We start from the raw sequence: 16,500 nt of genomic DNA, 5'->3' as shown, positions 1-16,500 counted from the left end.
GTGAAGATACGAGGGGGTATATTTACTCTTTAAAATTGTGTACTTTCTTCTCGTCTTCGGATGATCTCTTGTAAATGTGCATTGAACAAAAAAATTGGTTATACGGAAAAAATGTTTACAATTGGTTTATCCAATGGTCGAGTCAACCATTATTTAATTGCACATGCGAATATATAGTTTATTTATGTCAACCATCTAAGTTGAAATGACTAAATCGGCTCAACTAAATTATTTTGATAGAAGTAGGGTAAAATCAGGGATTATGGCATAGGCTATACTAATATTGAATAGTGGCTTATTTTTTAAACAAAGCATTGCAATCTGGCGGCAATCGCTGAAAGTTGTTGCAACTGTTACCAAACATGTCATAACAAGCAATGAACTCGGTCCGACCAACCGTTTTGCTACAATTAACATTTATTCATTTTCGTTACGTCAGACGATTCGGCAGCTTTTTCTAAAAAGTATTCTTATAAACTGAAGGTAAGTTTTTTTAATGCTTATATTGCACAGACTTTTAATAATGTTGCATGAACAATATTATGCAGATGAATTGCTATTTTAAACTTGTTTATTGCTACGAAAAGACTTTATTTGTCATATGACGACATTCAGGTAATGTGGAATACATCTATGGTTGAGAACATGGAATAGATTCCATGCATACTAACAACTTATTCGTGATCAGATTAGGTTAGGGTTAGATTAGAGTATGTATTTCATATCAGTTTATTTGTGATTTATCAGCTTATTTGCGATTTTTTATTTATCCATTCGTAATAACGTTCGTAACGATGCTATTATATTTTCTGTGTTATTGTACAATATATATAAAAATTGAACAGTTTTCTATTTTTCTTGATCAGTTTATATAAATAAACAAATTTGGATTTCATTTATTGTGTTATTTATTACTATATATGGTCAAAATTTCATCGGTATTCCATATTACATCTCATTTTTTAGACCTCCCCGTTACATCCCATTTTTTAGCCCCCCCCCCCCCCCCATTTTCTCACTTGACTTTTTTGTTAATATTGACGTTGGATTTAAATTTTGGCGACTTTCATTCATTGGATATTGTAGCTAACATATTCCTCAAGAGTTCTGTGTAAATTTAAAGTCTTCATATGTTAACTTATGTACATTGCCATAAGCATTGCCTATGGTAATATACATATGTTGGTAGTGTTTTCCACTGGGAAAACTGGTGCAACACTGGTGCGCACTGAGTGCAATTGTGTTGTTCCACTGTGAGAACTAGTTCAATGTTTAATGTTCCATTGATAAAACTGGTGCAAAAAACTTGCACTGAATTCAACTTTTGCTCCACTATCTTTGAAGTCAGTGGAGACCAGTGTAAGTTGAAATTGAGTTTGTTTTCGTGCTAAGGTATGATATTATGTTATGATATGATATTACGTTAGTGTAATTAATATTAGAACAATGACATTGTTTAGTTTCAATGTTTCTGATAATAGCTATGTAATGACATTTTGATGTTTAAAATTCTTTAAATGTAAAAATTTAATTTAAAAAAATGTTTTAGATAAATAAATGAATCAGAATATTGTAAAATAAGTAATTTAAGTATAAACATATTTATATATTATATATTTTTAGGGGTGAATAAAATGAATGTCTAATGATATGTTCCATTGAACCGCACTAAACCTGCATTATTACTGCACTAGTGCAGTTTTCATCTAAACCTAGCACGGTGCTAGTTTTCCCAGTGGAAAACGCTATTAAAGTCATACGCTAATGTTTGTGCGTTACTTACGTCTACAACTTAAAGGCCATTCTACATTGGTCGTATCGTAGACGTCGCAAGTCACAAGCTTGTTGCTTCAGCCAATCCAATGCTTCAATTTTTAAGTCGTATGATGCTTACGACGATTCCGACGCTACGATACGACCAATGTAGAATGACCTCAAGACTGACGTAAAGCGTTACGGTAATCCTTGTGCTCATACCCTTACCCAAGATATGAAATACCACGCGTTATGTTTTTGTTTGTGCGTTAACTGAAGGTCAAGATTCACGGACCACCGACCGATCTCGCCTTGACTGGCCAGTCTCCAAAATTAAATATTTTGGGTAATGCTAATGCCGGCGGTACATACTGTAACTTTGAAGCATTATAACGTGAAAAGTACTTCATAAAAAAATATTTCATTATAGCGTTTTGGAAAGCTCTCGACATCAGCTATTAGATTCTTGAATCAAAAATAGAGTGTTCTATTTCAGAAAATCAATGTAACCTTGACCTGACCTTGGCTACGCAACCCAAGGTCAAACTGATAGGATCAGTAAATAGATATTTTTAAACCATATAACTTTTGTCTGAAACACTTTTCTGTAAAACTTATATTTCCCGAGATATTTAGGTGTCCCGACCTTTTTGGGATACCCTGTATGCATGTACATATATAGGATATAGATAATTCACTGGGAATTATTTAGGTCAAAGCTAGATCAAAAAAGATCTAGCTTTGATCATCATAGGCCTGAATATACTTATACTTAGTGTTTAATTCTTGTCGGTCCAAATAAAATCTTATTAAAAATAATTTTTGTTTCTTGCAGTTTTTCTGTAAAGTTGATAGTATTTGATTAAAAAATTATTCAAGACCATTATTTTGCAATTTTTAGTAATTAATATCTCGTTTTGCTGACTATTGCTGACACCGCAAAATGGTACAGGACTTTTCGACTCAGTATAGTCTGTTCTACCCATGCACGAAACATTTGGCGGTAATTTCCAGACATGCTGCATATATGTATTGTATGAATATTGCCAGCGACCTTTGGACATTAAAGGGTCCTCTACATAGAAGTCGTAGACGGTCGTGGAGTCTTAAGTCATAGGAAACTGATCAATTCCAATCGAGTATTCTCCTTATATTTGATTGTGATTGGTTGGTTTCCTACAACTTAAGACTCCACGATCGTCTACGACTTCTATGTAGAGGACCCTTAAGTAGCCATGCTAAAAGCCATGCTAATGCGGGGTCTACAATAGAAGTGACCAATCATAGTCGATTATTCTTCTCATATTCTACTGTGATTGGTTAATTTTCTACGACTTAAGACTCTACGACTGCTACGACTTCTTTTGTAGATCCCGCTTAACATGGGTCGTGGGCCCGTCTACAATACACGGAGTAAGAAGTAAGAGTAAGAAATTGACCAATTACAGTCGAATGTGAGAAGAATACTCGACTGTGATTGGTCAATTTCTTACTCTTACTTCTTACTTCGTGTATTGTAGACGACAGCCCATATTCAGAACGCGCTTACAACGATGTTAGCACGCTAACATACCATACTTTACGTCACGCATATTATAGAATTTCAGAAATAAAAGTGCGCTTTTATCGATAAAAGCGCGTTCTGAATACGGGCCGACGCCTCAAAGAGCTGTTCCGGCCTTACGACTGACCAATCATGTGACTTCGACAGTTTGACAGCCATCTTTATAGCGTTTTTCATTGGCAGAGCTAGTGCGCACTCAGTACACTTTAAAGTCGTTGTACAAAAATCGACGTAAAGATATACGTTTAATAAAAATATATAAATGAATTAAATCGTGAAATATAAATATTCGATACATATTTATTGTGCTATTTGATAAAATAAATTTTGGGCATTTTATCAATTGAGATATCTCACTTTTATATTTAGATTAAAATAGTGTACAACAGCTTTAATGTGCACTGAGTGCGCACTAGTTTTGTCAATGAAAAACGCTATTAGTTTGAAAAAAATCAACTATACGTATGTTATTCACGTGAGTGAAATATAATATAATATTTTACGTTCTTTTCATTCTAGAATCAGCTTAAGTAATTAACTATTCGTAGTCGAATGTGAGGAGAATATTCGAGTTTATTCGCCTCACATTTGACTAGGATAAATGATAAATTTGTTGTTTTTTTTTTTTTGCAAAATAATTACAGCAGCTATTTTCTTGATTCAACCGGAAATTTGGTTATTTACAGAATAATCAAAGTTGGTTGAAGTACACATATAAGGATCTTTCGTTCTATTAATTCTCTTTCGATTTTGATTTGTTCAGTTGTTGATTTATCGGTTATCACTGATTACAGGTTAGCACTATTTCACTGACAACTACAGACACTCATATCTGAAAGATTAGCTTAAAACGGAATAAAAAGATACCAAGAAACTAAATAAAACATTCGTAAAGTAAGTGATCCTGTGAAGCAATATGTGCTCGAATCTACGTAACTGGCCGGTCTTCAGTTCACTGGAGCCAAAATTTATTTCCGAGATTCACATGGTTATGGTATTTGGTAATTTACTTTATTTTCTTCTCTTGTGTATTACCTCGGGTCTGCAATAGTTTTTAAGCCTTAAGTAAAAAATTGACCAATTACAGTCGAATCCAGAAGAATAAACGACTGTGATTCGTCCATTTCTTATGGCTTAAGGCTTAAAACCCTATTGTAGATCCAGACTTAATCTCTTAGCAGTATTATTACTTCTCAAAATAGGTAAATTGGGTAAAAGGGCCTTAATTGTAACAAAAGAGAAGGAAGTATATGACCTGAATGACAATCTCCAAGCTTTGGAGAACAGAGATAATAGCTTTACTACGCTATATCGGAAAAAGATTAAGGATTTGTGTGGAAAAGATATAAAGACATTTGCGTATAGCATGGGATCTCACATGTTGGCACTCACGAATGAAGGAGAGGTAAAAAGTTAGGAAATTGTACATTAGAGTGAATTTTTAATTGATGTCTTTGTAACATCTCACTGGAACATATGTATGTAATTCTGATTCATTTCCTTTGAAATAATAATATATAATTTTCATAAAATACGAATTTGTTAAATGTTAAGCTTTATTCTGATAATCTTGTGAAATAGTTGATAAAATAGTTAATGTCTTTCATAGCAAAAAATATAAAAACGTGGCTCTATGAATATATGCTTTATTACAAGTAATATCCCTATGATGATTATATGAAGCTTTGATAAAAATTGTACCTTACTGTGTGATACTGCTATGACATACACACACACACACACACACACACACACACGTACGCGCGCGCGCACGCACACAGATTAAAGTAACAATGTGATATCACTGTGACCTTTTAATAATTTCATATAGTCCATTCACAAAGAGAACGATCATAAGTCCAATGAATTTTAGTCCAGTTTGTGCAAATTGATCATCCATTTTACCTTTTTCACATCACTAATGCAAGCAAGCACAAACTTACGAAGGATGCATTGTGCTCGAGTTCCTGCTACCACAGCATATGTGATCACAAGCTGCACAAAGCATGGTCATTTCATGGACCATTGTGAATGGACTATTGAGTATAGTGACATCACAACTTGCTTGTGAACTTATTATGAGTCTATTATGACATCACTGGCCTAATTTCCACCGAAGGTTTAAACCGAATCAGAATGTAAGAACCAGTCAACTACAGTCGAGCATTCCCCTGTCGTTTGACTATAACAACGGAATACTCGATTGTAGTTGGTTCTTACATTCTGATCCGGTTTAAACCCTCGGTGGAAACCAGACCACTGTGAAGTTTTTTGCTATGGAAGAGAAGATGCTTATGCACAAAAAAAATTCATGTTTGAATTTCTCTACTTTATCATTTTTCATTTATGCATCCAGCAATTCTAAAATAATTATCAAAAGTTTTATGAAATCGCCAAATTAATAGATGCATTTATGAGATATTAGAATCAATGATAGTAATATCTGCAAAAGGTATATTCGTGTGACAACGTTTATGGTCAATGGAAGAATGGAACATTTAATATGGATCTTACATTTACTTTAATAAACATCCCTGTTATTCAAGACAGTCAGAACATGAAGCGCGTCGTGGACATCGCATGCGGCAATAAACATTTCAGCATTCTAACTGAGATTGGCGAAGTAAGTAAACATCGTTGTATGACGACAATAACCCTCTGTTATCATATAAGTTAAATAACTGGTTTGATTAAGGTGTATGCCTGGAAATCAAATAATAGTGGACTAGAAGGTAACAGTACCTATGGACTTTCTATAACACCTAAGCTTATTTTGTCTAACGTTGGTTGTATCTCCTGCGGCTATAACTTCGCCATGACTGTCACCAGAAATGGCAAAGTATATGGTTGGGGCAGTAACGACGTTGGCCAACTAGGGATAGGAGGCAAGTATGAAAGTAAAAATAGACGGCAGCAGACTAAATATATTGTGCACAGAGAAGACTTTTTCGATCGCCAAATGGTGACATTTGATGAGGAGGCTAGCAATTTCGAGAATAAAAATATGACACCACAGTTGGTTGGTATACCGGAAGGCCTTGTAGGTAATTCTCTTTTCGATAAAGTAATAAATGAAGAAGAAGATGACAATGCAAAACAGGATCATTGAGCAATATTGTTACAGACAAAGTAACTTGCGGATTAAATCACACACTAGTGCTCACAGACAAAGGGGCCATTTATGCCTGGGGCGGAAACAAATTCAGCCAATTGGGGACCGGCCAGATGGACCAATTCTGTAGTATACCAGTCATGGTAGACTTGTGTTTATCGTTATCTTGAAGGAAATAGAACAAAAAAAGGAAAGATAAAGCAAAGATAGTCATGATCAATAATTATACCAATCAGGTCAGTCAAATGGAAAAAATGAGATGGGTCGACATTGCGGCTCTGAACAACACTAGCGTTGCTGTCACTGAAGCAGGACGTGTCTATGTTTGGGGTGATTGCCGCGGTGAGTGCATCTCGACCCCAATCGCCACTTCATCCTCCAATGTGCACGACGCCTTTGGGCAATGCGGGCCGAGCATTATGCACAAACCGTTGATTTTGAACGAAAAGCTGGACATATTGGGATGCTTAGGAATTGCATTCGACGATTATGTATGTTTTGTTCCGTATCTTTGTTTCACATTTTCGAAATGTACAATGAAATAAATAGCTCTGAAGTCTGTTTTAAAGAGAGATCTTGTTTTTAAACTTTTTTTCATGTTGAAGAAAAGGAAGAGAAGAAATGGACATTGCAAGAAGTTCAGCTAAAAAGAATAAGTTTTACTATATTTGTACTTGTGCATACACAGTTATTATCAATACATACGTGTACCCATATAGCAAAATGCTAATAGTTTATTGACAGATTGGTAGCAAATTTGATTAGATTCCTATTGTAGATTCATATTTGTCTATGTCCGTATTAAGATTCAATATCTATCGATAGAATTACTGATTTAGAATTTACTCTGATGTACTACGCCAGTAGATTAACAAAAACCAAATAAGACCTGCATGCATCGGCATCTGACGACAGAAATCAAACAGAAGCTCCAAAAGTTCTTACTCGGTTCCTGCCACCAATATACTGGCAACACATTTTAATAAGCTTTGTCCTATTTCTGGCGGCAGTTTACCGACATTATTAAATATTACATGCTTTGTGTGAATTTTGTTTAATTTCTCTGATATCAAAAATTTATAGCATATTCTCCTTGAAATCTGTCTCTTTTCATGTTTGACTGTTTGGATAATAATGTTTCCACCCTTATTATAATGATTAAGATTTTATTATTTTCTATTATCTTATTTTAACTATGTTATTAGCTTAAGTATTTTCAAAATTTCTAGAAATTTTTTTCTAGATAAAAAAAATATCGAAACTGGAGCGAGTACTTTAATTGGTAGTGTAATAGAGTGTGTTCCAGATTTTATTTCCAAATTTTAAATAAATGATTATTTTATGTACCATACTAATACGGTATACATTTGTTTCTAATGACTTGTTCTCTCGTTTATGATATAGTTGACAAGCGATCTCAAAATACAAGTGGAGGGCAAATGTATCTATGTGCATAAGATTATCTTGACAATTTGCTCTTTACACCTCAGAACAATGTTTGAGGGTGATTGGGCAGAAAACAATCAAAGGTAATAGCTTAATAAATATCAGTGTTATTTATGTAAAATTTTTCAAGTTTTTGCTCATGTCAACGCCATTCTCTCCCAACAGTGTCATTGAGATTAATAAAGTTTCCCATGACGTCTACAAAGCATACCTGAAATATTTATACACCAATACAGTAGATTTATGCCTTATAAATACCTTTGAGAAGATATCAGGCAAGTGGAGTATATTATGAGCGATTATTGGTCTAAATACTCATTGGACGCATTCAGCGGACTAAACATTTGAGTGAGCGCACGTTGATATTGATGTTATTTTTCTAAATCATCCAATCAGACTTTCAGATCTGGTAAAATACACCAATAGCAGCGAACGCTCACTCTGTTGAATCCGCTGAATGCGTCAAATAATTGAAGCAATGTTTTTTTTAACAGAACTTTTTGATTTGGCCAATGGTTATTGTGAGGACAATCTCAAGAAGCAGTGTATTCATAGAATAAAGCTAGGAATTACTGTATCAAATGTCGCCTACTTTTATAGCTTTGCAGTGAAGTATAATACAGAGGTAGTCAAACGTTGTTACTATTAACATTTCATTGTGTATGTTATGTACGTACAATAATTGAATGCTGTTGGTAATTTTTCAGGAGCTGAGAGAATTCTGCGTCCGATTCGCCAGTATTCATATGATGGCTGTGGTGGAAACAGAAAATTTCGCCAAGCTTGAGGACGAGAATTTGATGAATAGATTTATAAATGAAGCGGGCAAAGCTGGCTGCTTCAAGAATTAATTCCGTCTGTTTTCCTCAACAAGATAATGCAACTCAACGACAAATGGATGGAAATCATGTTTGTTGCTACATAAAAACTCGCCATATATTTTATAGTTGTATATTCTGATGAAATATTCGGACAATTCTTTTTCTCAATGAGTCAGTTGTGTATTACTATTAGGTGTGCATTCAGGAATTACGCCCAGAAAACTCTAGTTCACTTTTGCTATAATTTACGTAAAGTAAATTATAGCCTACAGTTATCTAAGAGTATTTCCTGATTGTATCCTAATATTTTGTGTAAGCGATAAATACACCTGATTGCGTTCAGTCGTTCAAACTATCTTACGCGTTCTAATAAATAATTCATGCGCGCGCGAGAGATTCTTCTGTCAATTTCGGAGAGTGTGAGAGATATTGTGATCTTGCAATGGTAACTGAGATTAGCTTAGAATTTGCGAAAACAAAGGGAAACAAAATGTAAACTCGCTGAAAGAAATCAATCTTATGCCTGCAACAGTGCTGTTATCTGCATAACGAACTTATTAACGACGTGCCAAGTGTGTGAATGGTTGCGAGAATGTTTACAAATTTTTGCTATTTAAAAAAAAATCATTTTTATGATATAGCATATTAGTGTTTACCATGATTAGCGATCACACTAACTTCTCGCCGATTTTGTTTATCAGTTTGCGAGCTTTATAAAATATTGATAAGCATGTACATGCAAAATAAAAATTTCTAACATTTCCTAAAAAGTTGCAATATTTTGCTTTTGTTGTTTATCTTTACTCCTGGCCGTTTTAATTATTAGATAGGTAGGCGCATCTTTAGTATACAAGAGATCAATGACCGTTGAGTGATTCTTTTATACGATCCTTTAATGTGATTGGCTCTTGTCTTTATTTTTTTGTGCTAGATTTAAATAAGAATCACAGTGATTGTGTTTAGTAGAAAAAGCTAATTAGGAAAATTAATCAATTAGTGTTTAGTGGTTCTTTAATGTGATTGATTCCTATACCTAAATCTAGCGAAGAGTTAAAAGCAAGAATCAATCATATTAAAGAATCACTAAGCACTGATTAGTTTTTTCTGCGGCGTCGTCTACAATACACGGAGTAAGAAATAAGAGTAAGAAATTGACCAATCACAGTTGAATGTGAGAAGAATAATCGACTGTGAGGCGTCGTCTACAATACACTGAGTAAGGGTGCGTTCGTAAACCTTACCCTGCGAGGTACGGGTAAATTTTGTGGGGAATGTACGGTGACAGTTTGAGGAACAGGTTAACATCCTACAGTTTATGAACGATCTGGAATAACCTGCATAGCTTTTATAGAGTGTTCTATCATTATTATAAAAAGTAATGATAAAAAAGTAACGACATTACTTTCTTCTCATCTGTGGTAAAGGTACATAATATATGTAACATTTAAGAGTAAAAAAAGAATATTATATATACTAATTTTATATTTTTCTATGAATAGATAAATATATAGATATGTTCTTTTTAAACAATAAATTAAAATATTTAAATGTTCAATTGTTTTGTTATATCTTTTTAATTTGTTAACAGATTATTATATATATTGTGAAAAAGAAGAAGAAGAATTTCAGAAGAAGTAGAATTTCACGTATAATGTGAAAAATGCGTTTCTGCGCATGATGAGTAAACTCTACCCCAGTCCCGAGCAGGGTATGTTGAGGAATGCCCTGAGTAATCCTTGGAAAGCTTTGTGAACGTTTTCGGATAAAGGTAATTTTTCCATTTTCGACTTTCTGAACGGGGTCAGAGACACTTTTACCCTATGGGTAACGTTTACGAACGCAGCCTAAGAAGTAAGAGTAAAAAATTGACCAATCACAGTCGATTATTCTTCTCACATTCGACCGTGATTGGTCAATTTCTTAGGGCCTGCGCACAATAGAGGTACAAGAATTAGATATTAAGATTTCAACCTATCAGAAACCGCGTATTCCGATGTAATCAGTTTCTGATAGGTTGAAATCTTAATATCTAATTCCTGTTCCTCTATTGTGCTCAGGCCCTTACTCTTACTTCTTACTCCGTGTATTGTAGACGGACCTTAACTCTAAAGGCCCGTCTACAATACACGGAATAAGAAGTAAGAGTAAGAAATTGACCAGTCACAGTCGATTATTCTTCTCACATTCGACTGTGACTGGTCAATTTCTTACTCTTACTTCTTACTCCGTGTATTGTAGACGACGCCTTACTTATTTCTTACTCCGTGTATTGTAGACGACGCCTTAAAAGGGAGGGCTCCGATTGCACTAAGGGTGCCGTCACATGCGGCGTAACTTGCGTAAACGTAACTTGCGCCGACCAATCATATCATTTCACTTGAACATCAGTTTCTGGTATCGACTCAGTTCGTAGTCGAGGCCATTGTACCAAAACTAACTAACTTGATCTTGATTCATTATTATTGAACGTAGTTTCTAAAAGTAATTTTAATTAAAGAACGCAATATAGTTATTGTTACACGCGTAAAAAATCGTTCCAATGTTTTCTATGTAAGTAATCACGTATGTTGGGTTGCGCAAAATCTGTTGAAATCTGATCTGTAGCGTCCTAACCTCAACATGTTGCATGGGTATGTATTTTTATTTTAAATGTTAAGTAAATTTTAAATAATTTTATCTGTTTTAGCGAGTGTTTTATCTGTTTTTAGTGAAATTAATTGATTTCAATGTACCTGTACTCTTAGAATTGTAAATTTTCTGTTTTATGGTCTATATTTACAGTCGTGTTTCTTTTCTATTGAGGTATTCTTGTAATCAGTGAAACAATTCAAGACAAATCTTGAGAATCAATTCAATATTTGTTTTAAACTAATATTAATGTAAAGTTTGTACTTCTTAAATTTGAATAAATTTGCGTATCATGAACAATTCATTTCAACAATCTAATATTAAGGAAGATTCATTTTCAATCTTAACAGGTAAATATTTCAAAAATATGTAATTTTATCAAAAAACATTCCAAATACGAATGAAGAAGAAGAGAAAGATTAAAATGAATCACCCTGTATATTATGAAAAAATTTATCTTAACAATACTTTAACATTATAAATGTTTTATGCTTAAATTCTAAGTAGAATTGTAAGGCTCGTAACATATTCTTATAAGATTTGTAAGAATTTTTAAGTGCTTATACCTTTATACAGGGTGTCCCAAAAAGGTCGGGACACCTAAATATCTCGGGAAATGTAAATTTTACAGAAAAGTGTTTCAGACAAAAGTTATATGGTTTAAAAATATCTATTTACTGATCCTATCAGTTTGACCTTGGGTTGCGTAGCTAAGGTCAGGTCAAGGTTACATTGATTTTCTGAAATAGAACACCCTATTTTTGATTCAAGAATCTAATAGCTGATGTCGAGAGCTTTCCAAAACGCTATAATGAAATATTTTTTTATGAAGTACTTTTCAAGTTATAATGCTTCAAAGTTACAGTATCGCCAGCACTAGCATTACCCAAGATATGTAATACCACGCGTTATGTTTTTGTTTGTGCGTTGGTCAACTGAAGGTCAAGATTCACGGACCACCGACCGATCTCGCCTTGACTGGTCAAACTGATAGGATCAGTAAATAGATATTTTTAAACCATATAACTTTTGTCTGAAACACTTTTCTGTAAAACTTATATTTTCTGCGATATATAGGTGTCCCGACCTTTTTGGGACATGCTGTATAATGTTTTTACAGACAGCTTCTTATTAGCCATAAAATTTGCAATAAATTATAGATATTTACGAATATGTCTTATTATGATACATACACATAAAATTAGAATACTAGTCATAAGTTCTTACAAGTTTTATGAGAACACATTACGAGTCTTATGATTCTGCTTAACATTGATCCATTAGCTATTTTCTATATTGATTGAATATAATCTATCATGTAGATGCAAAAGGTTCTGTGCAAGTGGCTTGAAGCTACCTGCACAGATTATGTCTTCGAGATACGCTGGTACATTGTCCAAGGCAGAAGCCAGGAGACGAAGGAGCCAGCTTTTCGACGAGGAGAAGCGGAGGCAACGATCACAATTGGGTAGAATTGAGAAGATAGAAGTGAAATATAAGTCGGCAGAAGAAGAGATTGTAATGGCAATGAATCGAAACATTTCTACACCGTACGACTGTGCCAGGCATATTTCTGAAAGCGTCGCCAAGATATCAGCTATTGCGTTGGTAGATAATCAAGTTTGGGACATGCATAGGCCATTTACGGGTGATTGCGAATTGCAACTGATTACCATGCAAAGCCCACGGATACGCATGGTTAATTACGCCTTCTGGCGAACTTGCTCATTGATTCTGGGTGCTGTAGCGGATTCTGCATTCAAGGACAATATAAATTTGCACTTGCACAGTTTTCCTATTCCAAATATCACCTCAGGTAGTTTCACTTACGACGTATTTATTGATCTGCCGGACTGGCGGCCAACTAATTCTGAATTATGTGCCATGTCTGCACTCTTTGTCAAATTGAAAAATCGCGAATTATTACTGGAAAGGTTGGAAGTGCCGTCTAGTATTGCGTTGGATATGTTTCAGGTAGAGATGGAATAAGATTGACTTAATTTATTAATCATAAAACGCAAGTTGTTAGTCAAGTCTAATAACTTTTTAACTCATAATCAGAACACATATGGGTTTGATAACCCTAGGAATAATTTTAAAGATAATATTTTCACTGATATGATTGTTGTATGTTTATAATATATCGAACAAGATTTATAAACAGTAATTCTGTTAATAATATTTTATTTGTATTTTTCAAACAGCCTTATACTATAGATTAAGAATATATAATTAAACTTGAAAAATATTTTTCACTTTTAGCATCAAAAAATGTGTTCCTCTTTTGAGTTAAATTTCTGTATAGGATTTACATATATTATGTTCACGTATTTATATTTTTTCTGGAACAAGTATTTTTCAATTTTCTATGTTGCTAATTTACTAATTTGCATTTTGTAAAAATTAAATTATATTTCTAAAGAAAAAAATCTGTTTTTTTAACACTTTATATCACATACAATTATATCATTAGATTACTACGGCTGTGTTCCAATTTTCAGTACTGGCAGTCAATTTTGGAACATAGCCTTCGTTAAGATGTTAAAACTGTATATTATGAGATATTATTTTACAAAAATCAATTGCTATTGTTTTTAAAATTACTTGATAAGAGTTTGATCATATCTTTGCTTTCAGGATAATCCTTTCAAGTCCCAGCAGATACCCAATATTGCCAAAAACAGTGACAACGATATAATAACGTTGTATCGTATAGGAGACCATGTGGATATCAGCAAAGGTCCTATGATAGGCAATAGCGGCCTAGTGGGACGCGTTACTGTTTCGGCAATACACAGACTCACAGACGGATCCACGGATGGTCTATATCGCTTTCAAGGCATTGCTTTACCTAAAGGTATTTTACTCAATCATTTCGCCTACGGTATCCTGGAAAAACGTGCTAAGAAATTGAACATCACCATGTGGCAGCCTCATCGAGTAGAGGAGGAAGCAGTCAGCATAACAGCATCCATGAATTAAAGACATTTCATTATTTAAGAAAGTTTTCTTGTAAATAAATATATACATCTTTCGGTTACTTGGTTTTCAACGTGTCATTTTGTGACCTTTTGCTACGTTTTTACAGATTAAGACTTCTATTCTTTGACTATGTACAGGGTGTTATAGATATATACTAGGCAGTACATACGACGGGTTGCGCGGCAAACTTTGCATGACTAAGCGTGGTTTAATAAACAATGACGGTGACTTTATACATTACAAAGTTTATACTACAAAGTTTTATTATTTATATTATAAAGTTTATGTTATAAAGTCACTGTCATTGTCTATTAAACCACGCTTGGTCGTGCAAAGTTTGCCGCGCAACCCGTCGTACTACCTAGTATGTATCTGTAACACCCTGTATATGTTTTTTCACTACTAGATGACATCAGAAGCGAGAATTTTGGCGTAAATTTTTGCCGTGCAATATATAGCAAAATAAACTCAATACTAGAAATTTAACTGCCTATTACGGTCGGAGCTAGATCTTCGTTGCTTTTTAAATAATTCAATCTTGAATTACTAATATATACTATATATGTACTTGCATATATATCATATTGTCTTTTTCAAACTGCGCGCCGAATTGTTTTTCCGGACTAAATAAACGCAATTAAAACTACTCTAGTAATCGTGAATTAAATTGACAAGCAATTTAATAATTTGATGCTACCATCAAGCATCATATATTATAAAGATGTTAATATATAAAAACTGTTAATAAATTTATTGCGAAAAATATTACCTCGGCCGGGACTTGAACCCGGATCTCTTGTAAACCATACGAGCGTCCTGAGCCATTAGACTACTGAGGCGCAATAGCGAGATAACAAAATAAATTTATTATTTTTTATCTGTAGTAAAATAGAAGGTGTTTAGAAACTTCAACATTCGAATAAAGTGTGCGGACCATTTTATTTTATCTTCAGTTACATAACAATAAAAATCGTTCTAATCGCTAAATATTATTGTACATTAGATATAAGAATGTATACATAATTCACCAACATTGCAAGCGGTTCTTTCGAGGATTACACACCTCCCAGGTGAAGGTATCTGGCAGTCTGTTGGTCTTGGACACCGCGCATTTTACACTTAGTTTCAGGTACAATTCTTGATTCGGGTTGGTATCGCAGCCATCAAGACTGTCAATTTTTAGATTCATCCTTGTGGCAAGCGGCGCTAATTCTGGTGAACATCTAAATTAATAAAATCACAATTGACAGTTTTTTTATTTTATTTTTATTTATACTCGAAAAAAATACAAACTTTAGACACTTAATCGAGAAGTCATTCATTGAACAATTGCTCTAATTTATTCTATTTTACGGTAATGTTATCGATATTGTGTAACGATTATTATAGAACAATATTAGAAAAAGAAAATCTCGTAATCATTGTTAAATAATTATTTTATATTATTGAATAAAGTAGAGATTAAATATTATTTTAATAATATCTCTTCAATTTCAGATATTTTATTTTTCATTAAGGTTGATAAAAAAGAATTTTACTTTCAAGAACCAGAAAAAGGTAGCTTCATTTTGCGATAGTTACAGTTTAAGGAAAGACAAGAAAATTTTTAAATAAGCTGTTTAAGAAATTGGGAAGGTTTTTTACTATTGTGATTTTTACAAATAATTTTTTATTCTTAGTAAATTGCCTTAATTGGATTCCAATGATCAAATCGAAGCAAGGCCTATTAGTCTCCTCTTCAATTTCTCCGCCGGTGTTTCCCGCGTTACTGATCCTGGTGTACTTGAATCTATTCTCGTAAGCGTATTTGCTCATATTACCATAATAAAAGAACTGTCCCCCGTATTCGCCATATCCTGAATACGTGGAAGCCGGCGGTGGTCTTCGGGACACTAACGATGGCGCCTGAAAATGCGGAGAATCTCAATTGAAAAAAAATGCATTTTTATTATATATCAGCTAAACAAATTTTTGATAAATTAATAAACATCGTCTGTGTAACAACTAATAATTATTTCGCAATGAATTATTTACAGGTTTTTAAGATGCTTTGGTATCATATTTTATTAAAATTGTCGATCAATTTAATTTAAGATATTATTTCAGCTTTAGTTTGCGATTTCAAATCGGCGTGCAGTTTATAAAAAAATGTATTTGAAAAAATCAATTAATACTAGGGTGTAACGGCCTAT

The 16,500-nt window shown here is 33.6% G+C and overlaps 3 protein-coding genes across 5 annotated transcripts in view; 2 read left to right on the top strand and 1 right to left on the bottom strand.

Moving 5' to 3' along the window:
• Positions 1-3,752: 3,752 nt before the first annotated feature.
• Positions 3,753-9,433, top strand: LOC108760603 (RCC1 and BTB domain-containing protein 1-like). Of its 2 annotated transcripts, none has more exons than XM_018506645.1 (11): positions 3,753-3,794; positions 4,114-4,320; positions 4,522-4,724; positions 5,772-5,942; positions 6,015-6,363; positions 6,444-6,574; positions 6,668-6,922; positions 7,836-7,960; positions 8,043-8,152; positions 8,372-8,502; positions 8,585-9,433. In XM_018506645.1, exons 2-11 carry the CDS (start codon positions 4,236-4,238, stop codon positions 8,726-8,728), a joined length of 1,704 nt encoding a protein of 567 aa, XP_018362147.1. In that variant the 5' UTR covers positions 3,753-3,794; positions 4,114-4,235; the 3' UTR covers positions 8,729-9,433. The 2 variants fall into 2 exon arrangements, with proteins under 2 accessions (XP_018362147.1, XP_018362146.1); XM_018506644.1 differs by lacking the exon at positions 3,753-3,794 and adding an exon at positions 3,949-4,015.
• Positions 9,434-11,135: 1,702 nt separating this feature from the next.
• On the top strand, positions 11,136-14,364 carry mRpL39 (mitochondrial ribosomal protein L39). 2 transcript variants are annotated; one of them, XM_018506648.1, is made up of 3 exons: positions 11,136-11,248; positions 12,649-13,300; positions 13,964-14,364. In XM_018506648.1, the coding sequence occupies exons 1-3, from the start codon at positions 11,238-11,240 to the stop codon at positions 14,306-14,308; spliced, it is 1,008 nt and encodes a 335-aa protein (XP_018362150.1). In that variant the 5' UTR covers positions 11,136-11,237; the 3' UTR covers positions 14,309-14,364. The 2 variants fall into 2 exon arrangements, with proteins under 2 accessions (XP_018362150.1, XP_018362149.1); XM_018506647.1 differs by having other exon boundaries at positions 11,137-11,328.
• An 875-nt stretch (positions 14,365-15,239) lies between these two features.
• The window catches only part of LOC108760608 (uncharacterized), a 7,886-nt gene continuing 6,625 nt past the window's right edge, over positions 15,240-16,500 (bottom strand). The window contains exons 6-7 of the mRNA XM_018506650.1: positions 15,996-16,213; positions 15,240-15,531 (exon numbers count right to left, since the gene is read on the bottom strand). Of these exons, the coding sequence (XP_018362152.1) occupies positions 15,333-15,531; positions 15,996-16,213 (417 nt within the window). The 3' untranslated portion in view covers positions 15,240-15,332. The remainder of the gene's footprint in view (positions 15,532-15,995; positions 16,214-16,500) is intronic.

This window comes from Trachymyrmex cornetzi, unplaced genomic scaffold (assembly GCF_001594075.2).
Source record: "Trachymyrmex cornetzi isolate Tcor2-1 unplaced genomic scaffold, Tcor1.1 scaffold229, whole genome shotgun sequence".
Lineage (NCBI taxonomy): Eukaryota > Metazoa > Arthropoda > Insecta > Hymenoptera > Formicidae > Trachymyrmex > Trachymyrmex cornetzi.
The sequence above is the reverse complement of the archived record's forward strand: the minus strand, read 5'-3'. Positions and strand labels throughout refer to the sequence as shown.

What these genes read in the sequence shown, in the direction of transcription:
- LOC108760603 (XM_018506645.1), top strand. Translation starts at nt 4,236, where the DNA reads ATGTGCTCGAATCTACGTAACTGGCCGGTCTTCAGTTCACTGGAGCCA. An exon ending in TGGGCAGAAAACAATCAAAG is followed by an intron (nt 7,961 to 8,042) that starts GTAATAGCTTAA and finishes CTCTCCCAACAG; the next exon opens with TGTCATTGAGATTAATAAAG. An exon ending in TACCTTTGAGAAGATATCAG is followed by an intron (nt 8,153 to 8,371) that starts GCAAGTGGAGTA and finishes TTTTTTTAACAG; the next exon opens with AACTTTTTGATTTGGCCAAT.
- mRpL39 (XM_018506648.1), top strand. An exon ending in TTGCGTTGGATATGTTTCAG is followed by an intron (nt 13,301 to 13,963) that starts GTAGAGATGGAA and finishes CTTTGCTTTCAG; the next exon opens with GATAATCCTTTCAAGTCCCA.